Source organism: Zingiber officinale, chromosome 9A, assembly GCF_018446385.1.
Source record: "Zingiber officinale cultivar Zhangliang chromosome 9A, Zo_v1.1, whole genome shotgun sequence".
NCBI lineage: Eukaryota > Viridiplantae > Streptophyta > Magnoliopsida > Zingiberales > Zingiberaceae > Zingiber > Zingiber officinale.
Window position 1 is genome coordinate 133727730 of NC_056002.1, and position 13453 is coordinate 133741182.

General features: G+C 37.7%; 1 protein-coding gene across 1 annotated transcript; it reads left to right on the forward strand.

The window, feature by feature from the left end:
- The first annotated feature begins 850 nt into the window (after positions 1 to 850).
- LOC122019959 (DEAD-box ATP-dependent RNA helicase 38-like) lies at positions 851 to 11904 on the forward strand. The gene is made up of 8 exons (XM_042577615.1): positions 851 to 1198; positions 1344 to 1637; positions 1724 to 1951; positions 3353 to 3418; positions 10266 to 10667; positions 10733 to 10844; positions 11425 to 11510; positions 11589 to 11904. Exons 1-8 carry the CDS (start codon positions 962 to 964, stop codon positions 11649 to 11651), a joined length of 1488 nt encoding a protein of 495 aa, XP_042433549.1. The 5' UTR covers positions 851 to 961; the 3' UTR covers positions 11652 to 11904.
- The last annotated feature ends 1549 nt before the right edge of the window (positions 11905 to 13453 follow it).

The following is a 13453-nucleotide window of genomic DNA, read 5'->3' on the forward strand; positions in this document are numbered from 1 at the left end:
AGGGATGAGGTGCTGCGAAAGAGTACACCGGTGGACGAGACGGACGTGCACGACGTTCGAGGGACGAGAAGTCGGGGAGGAAGTCTGCTCGAGAAAAAAGCCGGAGTTGAATTCGGGTGAGCTCAATTCCGAATGGCCAGAGCATCACTCGAACGAGCAGAGCGAAAAATAGTTAACAAGAGAAGTTAATCATTTTTCGGATGAACAGTGCTGAAGGCGCCTTCAATGATTTGGAAGGTGTCTTCGCAAGGCGCCTTCCAACCTTTGAAGGCGCCTTTCTTAACCGTTAAGCCGAAGATAAAATTTTATCCTCGGTAATAAAACTTAATCTATTGAAGGCGGCTTTCATCTTCCGATAAATTTTTTCATAAGCTAAATTTGTCATAAACTAATTGGGCTCAAATCTAAGAATCTCATAGTGATATCATGAGTCCTATTTACCTATGTAGCAAAGTTCGTGACAATCCATGCTAATCAACCCTGAGCATCTCCAGTGGAAAGAGTTGTAGTAGAGATTAAAAATATCACTCATCTCTCCACTATTAAAAATTCTCCCAATAATTTTTGTTTTATGAGTTCCATTTGATATATATATATATATATATATATATATATATATATATAATTTTAATATTTTTATAAAAACAACGACTTTCTAGGAGGGATCTCGTTCTATTAGACACATTATCCATGATGAGAGCTCGATGAGCCCAAGACACAATCCTTGAAATTCATACCATTCGTCAGCACGATTCATAAATGGGCTGATTGGATTCAATCAGAGAGCCCAGCCCATTTAAGCACCGCCATTCTCATCTCCCTTCCCTACAAATAAAAAAAATTCCTTAATCCGATCGACTTATTTACAACTTTGCCCCATCCCCATCCGCGGCATCTTTCACCGCCTTCTTCTCCCTCTACTCTCCAGATCTTCTGCCAACTCTCCTCTTGCTCTCTTCCCATGGCAGACAGCGAGTCGGCAACGACGAAGACGGAGCCGAAGCTGTCCTGGGCGGACGTGGAGTCCGACGAGGAAAAGGAAGCGTCGGCGCTCTCGTCAGAGGCTGCCGTTCCCTCGGAGTTGAACAAGATCGAATCCCTCTCCATCGCCGATGTGAAGGATGGTGAAAACCAGGCAGCGGACGTACCTGATGCCAGTCGCCTGCTGGAGGACCCTGACGAATCCGATATCAAAGCCGTAAATATTCCTTTCCTTTCCTTCTCTTGCTCTTCTGGGCTTTTGCCTGATGTTAGGGTTCTAACTTTTGACTAGTTCTGACTTCTAGGAATTTAGTATTTTGATGTTTGGATACTCTGAATGACTGCATCGATCATCTGAATAGGTTACATCTGGCGATACTGTTTATACGTCCGCTGTGGCGTTTGAAGACTTGAATTTGTCAAATGAACTGATCAACGGGTTATATGTGGAAATGGGTTTTAGCAGGCCCAGCAAGATTCAGGCTATTACTCTGCCTATGATTCTTACACCTCCGTATAAAGATTTGGTAGCTCAAGCTCATAATGGATCGGGTAAAACAACTTGTTTTGTGTTGGGGATGTTGAGCCGAGTTGATCCAAGCAAGAAGGTGCCCCAAGCCATCTGCGTTTGTCCTACTAGGGAGCTTGCTCAGCAGGTTTCGTGTTCATTTTGATGTTTTTTTTTAATCATGTCTTTAGCATTTCGTATAGAGATTCCTAACTGAATAGCGGAATGATACAGAATCATGCCGTCCTCATGAAGATGGGGAAGTATACTGGCATAACTGCAATGTGCGCAATACCAACCGATTCTTCTAGTTATATTCCTATAAACAAACGACCTCCGGTGACTGACCAAGTCGTGATTGGCACTCCGGGGACCATCAAGAAGTGGACAACAGCAAAAAAGTTGAGCACAAGGGATATTAAAATACTTGTTTTTGATGAGGCAGATCACATGCTAGCTGAGGTGGGGATTGGATAACTTCTTTGTGATCTTAAGTTACAATAATGTCATGCCTTTTCTCAAAAGTTTTACTCTCTGATTATTTATTTTCATTGATTAACACTTTTTTGGTTAGTTTTTTTTTTCTTTCTGATAATACCAATATCATCATTATCAAGTGTGTGTGTGTGTGTGTTATAACTAATTGAAGTTAGTTACATAAATCTCCATCTCCATGGAGCTCTATGTAAGGATATATTACTAGTAATATTTAAATTGATTAGATGATATTCTTTTGTATTATGTTGACTGATGTTGGATTTTGGTCTCTCTTCACCCCTCACACCTGTCACTCTCTGATAGATTTGACTCTTCTAATTATGAAATCTTTTTTTCACCTTGGACGTGTTCATATCATCTCAAAAGTTACACAATTCTTTACTTGTGGAAGAACTAATAGAACACTTTTAACTGTTTCTATGATGGACCTATGAGATATATCCTGAATGGGATAACATGTATTTAAGGGAATGATCCTTTGGTGTTTGCAAATGTATATAATTAGAGTGTCTTTCCAACTTAAGCTTTGATGGGTTGTCTAGGAAGATAGGAGTGTGAGGGAGAGGGAGAGGGAGAAGGAAAAGGTTACAAATTACACATGAAGTAATCACAGATCACTTGTATACATTAATTATGTATTGCTTTCCTCCCCTTCCCTTCCCCTCTCCTAGTTATCCATCAAGTAAACCCAGCCTATAGATGAAGCTCTCTGATGATACTTTTGCTTCCATGGGAGATGTGATTTCTAATTTCCAACTGGAGCATCTTTATGTCCCCTGTCACTCAAAGAGTCTTGCAAAACATTCCTTGATTCTAACCATGGTTTTCACTTAGTAGGCGTACCATCTGTATATGTATGCTTCTGGCATGCATCAAATTTCCAAGTTTTGCACTAAAAAAATGTAGAAGCACGGTTTTGCACCATTATCACTCGTTGTTCAATCAACATGGTTTGGTTTTATGCAAAAGGCGAATTAACTATGAATTCATTGATGTTTGAGTTGATTATTATAGTAGTATGAAGAAATACATTATTTTGAGAGGTATACAAGAAATAAAAAGGAACTCCAGAATTCCACAGCCACCTTGGTGATGGTGCGCAAGTGTTACCTAAAGTATTGATCTATTTTACTTGCAACTGATTATTTCTTTTTTCAATATCTCATTTATCAATCTTCATGATGATATCTTCGAAGACTTTTTGATTACTTTGGTTTCCGTAGATGTTTGTGCTGTCTTGTAATGTGGAGAAGCCAAAAGCTTACACTGAGACTTTTTTATTTTATTTTATTTTTATTTTTTGCTATAATTGGTCATTTTTCCAGTTCTATTGATCTTTGTTCTCTATTTTGTTTCTGAGTGCAGGATGGCTTTAGGGATGATTCTGAAAGACTTAGGAAAGAGATTCAAAGGAGTAGTGGTGGTTGCCAGGTTTGGCTTCTGTTGTACATTCACCATTAGTTCTGCTAGGGTTTATTTTAACTCCTATAATACATACATTTTTTGAAAAGAAAAATCCAAAATTTATAAGGTGTTCAACCATGTGTCTGACACACAATCCAAACATTCTTATTTTCTCTATAATAATTTCCACCTGCATTTGACTTCATTTTGTGTTTTACCTTACCCATAGCTAATCAAATGGTTGGAATCAGTCTGCTTCGTTGAATAATAACATTTTACTGGGTGTCATTATCTCTTCCCATATTGAATGTTAAAATAAACACTTAGCTATATAAATAAATGGATTTGAAATATTATTTTCTTTCACCTATCTTAACTTGATATTAGTGTTATGTTCATCGTATTTGTCCTCCTTGATATTCTTTTTTTTTACCATCATGTTCTCTGTGCTAGCAGCATCGTGCATTAACAAGGTCTTTCCCATTCAATCCTTTCAGAACTATTACTCACTTTGTTTTGGATTACACTATCCAGGATGATTCACAGTTATTAGGCACATTATCTATTACATTATTCGGCTATCACTCAGTCCAAGATACATATCGCTTTGGCCCAATGCTAACATGAAACCACCACCCCTTTCTTCTATTTGGCTAGCAATATTCTCCTCCATTGACATCCATCAACACCATTATTGTCTTTCTGTTATAGAACCAACGTCCACTAACTAAGACAGACAAAACCGTATTAGAGGCCACTATACATCTTCCTCAGTGTCATCTTTCCTTTTGACCCTTTATCTTTTTTTTTGTTCTTTATCTTTTATGCGGACCATTTATTTCCCTTTTTTAAGGCTATAATAGCTAATCAAAACTAATTAATGATCACAATTGTGATCTTGTTGTGGTTGTTGGAGGGCATCAATGTCGATTGTGTCTTTAGGATGCTCAATGGTCTGGGCTACTTGGGAATGCTTGGTATGGCGAGTGACAATGGGAACAACTAATGACCAAGGCAAAGTGGTGATCAAAGACAAGGGTTTGATAACAGAAGGCACACTCATGTGTGCTTATGAATAGAGAGGACTTCAGTGATACACTTTACTCATGCGGGTTGGTAAGTGCGACAGGTGGTGAGGAGGTGAGGAGGTGAAGCAACAATACTCAATCAGTAGCGGGTTGCAAATGATTAAAAGGATGATTGTCGATTAGCAAAGGTGACCCTGTCAAGGAAAGGGGAGAGGGCAATGACATTGAGTAGAGGGATTGAATGGAAGAGACAAACAAGATAAACTAGTTTTGTAGGCCTTTTCTTGCATCAACTTTGGTGAGGCATTACATATTGATGTTGACAGTAGTCATTGCAGGGGTTGGTCAGCGTGGAGAAACAAACACTGTGAAATAAATTCCTTCTAGGATTGGTTGGGTGACTCCAAGCCACAACAGGATGGGGGGAGCTTCTTATGCTACTATACCTCATTGTTTTTTAGCAACAACCAAACCATAATTTTTCATTACATGGGTCTGTTACATAGATTTTATTTCACTACTGACCTCTATAATATAAGTCTATATTGATAGTAATATTTAGAACCGAGTCACTATTTTAATCGTGTCCAGTAGAGACTCCTTTATCCTCTCTTTGTCTCTCATACCTTCAAGCGTAACTGATTCAATTTACCTAATTGCTTGTGTGGATACGTTTATACCATTTTAATCTATTTTCTTTCATTTTATTATTCATGTGAGCTACATTTAGCTGATTTACAGCAGTAATATTTTTATTTATCTTTTCTTGTATTCCTATACCTCCATCTTGACACTCCCACATTTGCTATAACATTATTTATGTGTTTGTTTCTTAACTTTACTGCATTATGACCTGTAAACATGGCTAGTTATTCTACAACTACTAAAAATTTTCTTTTAGCTAAGGTGCACAATGATTGCATCACAACTGAATCTTTTCTTTAAGTTAACCATTTTGTAATCCTATTAATGATGTCTTCACCAATCCTTTTTATTGAATAATTTCTCTAATATATCATAACTCTTATTATTTGCAAGGATTTATCCAACTTAACTAGTCATTAACTATTTCAAACTGCTTTTTTGTATATTCTATTTTCGTTAACCTTTACTTTGAAAGTTCCCCTCTAGTTTATTTTATCCAGTCTCTCGTTAATTGAGACAATACAATAAATAACAGTCACCAGAGAGGCAGATCTTACATCTGACACCTAGTGACCTAGTACTAATGGAAAGGAATAAAAATTTAAAGTTTGACTTTGATGTAAACTCATTGTCAAAAGAAAACCATTTGTTGGATGCCTTGTAAGTGTAACACTAATTATTGATTTTCTTTGTACCAATGTCTTTTGCCACAGAGATATAATGATTAGATAATTTTCCTCAGCCAACCAACCGCAATTGATGTTTAATCTTTTTTCTTCTTCTTTGTTTTTTAAATATTTATGCATTAGTTGACTTATTAAATAACTACATTTATAATTTATCTTCTAGGCATAAAACCACTGAGTTTAGAAAAATCTATTTCACCTCTTATTCTTTATCTGTAACTTATTAATTTAACTCCTTGATAGTTAGAGCATTATATGCTGCCTTTATCCTTATAAAATTGATACTGAAAACCCTTTCTAAACAACTTTCTAAGTTCTAAAATTTTATTATTGAGTTTAGTTAATCAAAGTATGCCTTTAATCAGTAACTCTTTCAAACCTTAAATGCCTTTAGGATTATTTGTTTGAAGTTTCTCTAATCCCGTTTGATATGATGTTCCAAACAAAAGTATGGTTTGTAATCATGTTTTTTCATCTTGAAAGCCTTTGTTATTGAGAAGTTTTTTTTGTTATCTGGAAATTTAATCCCTGTAGCTGATCTGAGTAGTTATGAGTAACATTGTTTGTTGACGAAGATTACTTTTATTACCATCTCTTGGATATTTATTTTTCCCTGAATTCTCTACAATTTCTTTGTGTAGTTTTAAATCTCTCTCTCTCTCCATTTTGAATTCCTAGATTGTTATATAGTTTTATCTGATTAGGCTCAAAATTAGTTTATCCCATGCAAAACTTTTTATTTCTATAATTTTGCAAATCCTTTAAGGATTTGAATAGTAATTATTTTGCTCTTCTTCACATCACCATCGACACTCCATATGTTATACCTCTTCTTTTATGCTTCATAATTTTTTTGTTTTTTTAAGATGTTTAATTTTAAATTGATTTATGGTTAATTCGTGTTTGCCTATTAAATTTGTGGCATGGCCACAACTGCAAACACTAATGTTATGTTTACTTGGGAGGGTGGATTCAAAAACTGAGGAAAACTTTCTGTCATTTACTTGACAAAAAAAGGATGGATTATTAATCCTTTTTGATGTTTACTTCTTGTAAAACGACGAACAGATGGATTTGTAAATCCATCCGCTATCCAATTTATGAACATATTTTTGTCCACCCAAAATCGGATGGAACGCCACTTTCCAACCTTCCTCGTCACTTGTTGTCCTCAACCACACTGCCCCTCAACCAATCGGTCCTCCATGGCCACCTCACTCAGCCATGAGCCCGGCAGCAAGCCACGGGCAGCCCACGGCCGCCTCGTGCTCCCCCCAAGCAAACGCGATCGCCGTGTGCAGCAAGCAGCCTTGCAGGGCTGCCTCTCTTCATACTTGCCGTGAGCAGTGGGAGTGGCCTTGCAAGGCCGTCTTGTGTTTGCGCTCACTGCGAATAGTGGGGGTGGCCTTGCAAGGCCACCTTGTGCTCGCGCTCGCTGACTGCCTTGCTCGTGCTCACGCTGACCGGCCAGCTCGCTCTCACCGCGATCAGTGGGTAGCCCTGCAGGGCTGGCTCACACTCGCCAAGGCACCTCGCATTTGCCGCGAGTAGTGGGTGGCCCTGTTGGGCCGGCTCGTGCTTGCTAGGGCCGCGTCGTGCTCTGCGTCTTTCTCTCTTCCTTCCCGAGGATTCTTTTCCCTTCTTTTTCTCTTCCCTTCCCTTCCCTTCCTGTAAGGATTGTTTTCCTTCTTTACTTTCTTTCCTTTCTCAATCCACGCATCCGAGTAAACAGAGCAAAGCAAAGAGCAAGACACTTGTTTTGGATTTGCAATAAAGCACTAGGGCCCTCAAATTCCAGTTCCTGTTCATAGGGAGAATGGCTTTCCACTGATTATTTATCAGGCCAAACTCCAAGATGTTCTCTCCTCCTGACAATAGTCAAACAAATGATCTCCATTTCATCGTCATTTCATCCACACAGTAGACATGTTGTTCTGAGGGTGTTCCCAGGTCTTTGGAGGTTTGCTTATTCACATTCATAAACCAAAAGGGATCTGAATTATGACTGCTAACTTTGTTATTATATACTTGTTTGTATTTATCAGGCCACATGATTTGTATTTCATTCTAATAAGATTGCATACATAATCTACTAATGCCACATGAAGCAGCCACCCGATCACCCAAGAAACATCATCATTGTGAACTCCTGAATGCGAAAAGAGAGCTGACTGAATTGTATGATCCATACACGACCTATGATTTTTCAATGTGTCACCCAAGCATATCACTGATTGTGAGTTTCTGTTGAGAAGACACTTTAAAACAATCAAGCTAGTCAGGAGCCAAGGATGTTGATTGAATCCTGCTCTCCTCTCTAATGGTTAACAGTCATCTTATCCAACTCAGGATAATCTGCAAAAGCTGTTGGTTTGCAGATCCCTTGATACCAGTGATGTGTATGTAAAGTTTAAAATCTCGACCCGTGTTGAGGCTTCGGTCCTAGACCGGAATGATACAGTTTTGGTTCGTATCGCGCCGTGCCGATACTATTTTGGTTTTTTTTTTAATTTATAAATAGTAATTATTAGATACATATGTTTGTTGTGTATAATTTAAAAATAAATTGTATATTGATTTTATACAATTTCTCAATTATTTAAAAATTAATATGGTTAGAAAAATAATTAAATATAATTTTCTTTAAACAAAATTAATCTAGTCAAGTGGAGACATTATAAGACAAAGACAAAAATATATGTTTCATATGTTTAAGAAGCAAGAATCCTAAAAAGTAAAAAAGTCTAAATATGTTAATATTCATGGATCCAAATTTTAAATTAATTTTAAAATAAAAAAATATTATCTATAATAAGTATATAAATTAACACACAGATGTTACTTTATATAATAATTCTATAAATTGACTATTTATCCATTTAATTAATTATTAATTTAAATAATATATATTTTAAATAGTAAAAAAAATCTGAATATCAATTAAACTGTAAAACAGCGAAAATAATAAAAATAAATAAATAAAATTATCTGAATATAAATTTGATTATTATATTTTTTTAGAATTAAAAAAAAATTAAAATTTTTTAAATGAAATTTAAAACAATACAAATAATAAAAAAATTAGATTATATATCTGATTTATTAAAAAAATAGAATTTTTAAATAAAATTTAAAGCAGAAAAAAATTCAGAATATTAATTAATAAAAAAAATATTTTTTAAAAAAATTAAATATATTTTTTATATATTTTATTGGGATAATTTAATTAGGATTCATAAAAGTCTCTTTGAAATATCACATATGAGAATTGTTTAAATTAAATAAATCAGAAATTTAAATTTATTTCTGGGCTAGGGCATCACGGGGGCGTCCCGTTGCGCCATAGGCGTCACAGGAGGCATCCCATGATGCCTCCGGTGGCGTCCAGTGCCTCCGGTGGGGCAGCCGGTGGTGTCTGACCGCGCTGGACCCACGATGCCTCTAGTGGCGCTTGCGACACGATGCAGGCCAAGATGACACGTTGAAGCCACGTCGAACCGTAGGCGTCCGAGACGCCTCCGGCCATTTGCAATGAAATCATACTTGTCCGAAGAGTGGTCGCCGCTCATGCTACCGCCTTGCCGCTGCTTGCCGCCGCCGCCTCTGCTTCATATAGTTTTTTTTTTTTAATTATCTATCGCGTTTTCGATTCCTTCTATCGTGCAATGGGTGCTCGATTTCGTCTGTTGCGCATGACGTGCGAAATTATCGCGTGCCGAGTGTTGCTTTCGTTCCCATCACGGAACGGTAAAATCTGTTTGTGCCGGGCAGCATGGCACAAGATTTTAAACAGTGGATGTATGTTTATTCTTGTTTTCCCTAGTAAACCTTGTTTACAATATTCTTTTGCTTATGTGACATTCACCCTTTAAATTTTCCTAAATTTTCCATCATGCTGGTAAGATGCTGAATTTTGGCATTTTAAACTTCTAGTTGATCAGTAAAATCAAAAGTTTGCAGATCTTCATCAACTAGTTAGTGCTTAAGTTATTTTTCAAAAGATGGCATGATCATAAAATAGTATGAACGAGAAGGAGCTGATTAACTGATTCATATATTGTGATTTATGTGTCAAATTCTGCTTAATCATTGTGAATGCACTTTCACAAACTGCTCTGAACAAAGAAACTTTGGCAGTTGTTTCATTTGGAGTATAATTCCATGCGCATTAGTCAGTTCCCATAAGAAGAGGCTGTCATCCTTGAGATACTGATGTATTTGTTTATATAAAGTAGAAACAGGTTTTTCTTTTCATTTCTCAATACTTTTTAATAATTTTTTTCCTGTTATTGGAGAAGATAAAAAAATTACATTTTATTATACAATGATGTTAAATTCTTGACCAAATTTTTTTATTTTTCTTACAATTTATTTATTTTTCTAGAAAATGAAAACTAGAAATAGAAAATAGTTTCCTCAGATCAAACACAACTCATTTATTGTTATATTATCTTGTTTCATGAAAGTCTTTTGACGGGTGAATCTTGATAGCGTTTTTCTTGCTTTATGTCTTAGGTACTTCTTTTTTCTGCTACCTTCAATGAAAATGTGAAGGCATTTGTCTCAAGAGTAATTTACGATGGAAATCAAATATTTGTGAAGAAAGAGGAACTTACCTTGGAAAAAGTAAAACAGTATAAGGTCCTTTGTCCAAATGAAAATGCTAAGATAGAAGTAATAAAAAACAAGATTTTTGAATTTGGGCAAAAGGTAGGGCAGACAATTATATTTGTACGCACGAGACATAGTGCTTCAATGTTGCATCGATCACTGTCTCAAGAGGGTTATGAGTGCACATCAGTTCAAGGTGCTCTCAGCCAAGAAGACAGGGACAAAATTATAAAAGAATTCAAAGATGGATTAACCAAAGTCCTCATAACCACTGATCTGTTGGCTCGTGGTTTTGATCAAAGACAGGTATTAACTTCATGTATGAAGTAGTTTTTCACTGTATATTTCTCATGCTTTTCCTCTTATTGAAGGTTAATTTGGTTATCAACTACGACCTACCTGTAAAGCACACCAATCCTTCTGAGCCAGATTGCGAACTATACCTCCATAGAGTTGGAAGAACTGGTCGATTTGGTAGCAAAGGTAAGTCTTGTCTTTTCTTTGAGTAACATTTCCACTCTAGAATAATACATACAATTTCTTTTTTCAGATTCTGAATTTTCTGATTCGCTTGATTAGTTCATAATGGATTTATTTGTTTCTTTGGTCATTATAGCAGGTGATAGTAATTACGTATAGTGGACTTTCTAGTGGTTTAATTATATAGTCTACTATTTTATTAAAGGATTCTATTAAGAACCAGTTTTTCATTGATTTGCTGGCAAACACAAGTTGGGAAATTGTACATGGATGACTACAACAGTTTGTTAATATCAAGTAAATGAGGGTTTTGCCCATGCTATACCACAAGCACATTTTGTTTCTTGAAACTTCTTCACTACTTTGCACTTATTTGCATCTAGAAAAAAAGAAGTGATCTATTGGTTGTTGGCTGTGTATTACTTTTGCTAAACCTGCTCGGTGTCTACTGCAATTCTACTTATTTTGCCCTGTTTACACTGAGGTTGTGTTATTTGTTGTGTTAAAGAAACTTCTGCTGATGTGATGTGTTATTTTGTTCATTCCCAATTTATAGATATTTTTTTTTTCTTTTTTGGAATAGGTGCTGTCTTCAATTTCCTATGCACTGATAGGGACAAGTTAGTCATGGAGAAAATTCAGCAGCACTTTCAACATCCTATCCCTGAGGTATGTCATATATTCTAAATTTTCATGCAGTATTTTCTCAAACAATTTCTCAAGATAAAGCACTCGCTCATATAACAGATTTCGGACTGGAGGAGTGAAGAAGCTTTCGAGTCAGCTCTAAAGGATGCTGGTTTGCTATGAAAACTGGTTCCCTTCTTTTGTTCCAGGACAAGGAATCTGTGGCTTTTGTTTCCTGTGCTCGATGAATCTTATGCTTGGGTTTAGTATAGCACGAGAGTTTGCACTTGTTTATCAGTTTAACAGCCGTGGTGAATAATGACCTCCTTCGCTATGATATAGCAATCCTTGTACTTTGTGTACATCCGTATATGTTTATTTGTATGCATCGACCTTAACCTCAACGTTTGCTTCAATTATAGGTGTGATTGTCCGATTAGTATAGTCAAAATCTAGTGGGGATAAAAACTATCAACTTAAATATTCTTTGGGTGCGTCCTTGTGTATTTAGAGCAGTTTTTCTCAAACTTCTGCAGAATGTTTCCATTGCTTTCGATAATCCTTTTATAACGTTTTTGGTGGCTTTTAGTGTATTTGGCGAACCCCATGCGAAGTTACTCTCCCCTTCTCAATCATCCCTAGTGCTTCTGATTTTGTAAAGGCTTTAAAGAATAGTTAGTTGTTCGCAAGTTCTTATATAAAGTGATTACTAGGTTTGGTATATGGTTTGGGGTTTTGAAGAGGTAAGTATAGTGAGCCAATATTAATTAAATTAATTTATATTTTAGATAAAAAAAGAGTAAATCTGCATTGATAAGCTTGACATATGACATCTTTTTTCTTTATGTATATCAACTGCAGTAGAAGATCTGTCTGTCTTCTGCCATGAGCATGAGCTCGACGCCGGAGCAGTCAATGGGGGCCTGCTCGCAGACTCTAAATCCCGCCGCCGTCGTAGATGCTGCTTACTCTGCTGCGTCGCCATGCTCCTCGTCGTCGCTATCCTCATGACCGTACTGGCCCTCATTGTCTTAAAGGTCAAGGACCCTAATCCTGAACCGCTTCACCCTGGAGTTCTTTGTTGGGACCGCCAGTGACGCCCAACTCCCTGCAGTCGGTGTCGCTCAGCTTGACGCTGGGGGTAGCCGCCTCCCTCGAGAACCCCAACTACGCTAGCGCCAAATTCAACGCTGCCACCATCGGGCTCCGCTACTGCGGCCGCGAGGTGGGCGTCGCATACGGGCCGCCGGGCTCGGTCGGCACCCGCAGCACCCTGGACTTCAACTTGACGCTGGATGTGATGTTCGACCGCATGCCCGGATCAGAGGCAGATCTGCTCACCGACGTGATAGCGGGAAGCATTGTGCTGACGATGGTGACGGTCGTAGGGGTGAGGGTGAAGGTGGGACTCATCAACCAACATGTGGACGCCATGGTGAGCTGCAACGTCATCCTTTCCTTCGCCGTGACCACCCTTTCCGTCGCTGGCCAAACCTGTGACAGTAGGATTTGGTAGGAACACTTGAACATGTATGATCCTGTCCGGAATCTAAGTTAGACGAAAGCCGACGAAAATGATGTTGATGTTGATGGAGAGGCGACTTTGACGCACCCTACGTACGCACGTCCCGAAAACTAACCCCCACGTGGAACTCCAAGACTTATAGTATGAGGACATGTAGTACCTGAACTCTGCACACACTCAGCAAGCAACCGGAGTGTTAGTAACCAGAAATTAAGAAAAAAGTCTCCGGCGCGGGTCTTCCGACACTCAAGTCAGGTTCTTTTTTCCTGGAAAAATAGTATACGATGAAAAAAGAACTGTTGAAGATGAGTTCGTATGTGTAACTGGCTAAGGAAGAGGACCTCCCTTTTTATATGACGCTGCATACCTTCAGAGCCTGCCTGTTGTTAGAGAATGTCAGGTGTTAGGGTCTGTCAGGTGAGAGAAGATGTACGGTGACCTCCTATTGGTGGAAGGAAGG

What these genes read in the sequence shown, in the direction of transcription:
- LOC122019959 (XM_042577615.1), top strand. Translation starts at nt 962, where the DNA reads ATGGCAGACAGCGAGTCGGCAACGACGAAGACGGAGCCGAAGCTGTCC. An exon ending in CTAGGGAGCTTGCTCAGCAG is followed by an intron (nt 1,638 to 1,723) that starts GTTTCGTGTTCA and finishes GGAATGATACAG; the next exon opens with AATCATGCCGTCCTCATGAA. An exon ending in CAGATCACATGCTAGCTGAG is followed by an intron (nt 1,952 to 3,352) that starts GTGGGGATTGGA and finishes TTCTGAGTGCAG; the next exon opens with GATGGCTTTAGGGATGATTC.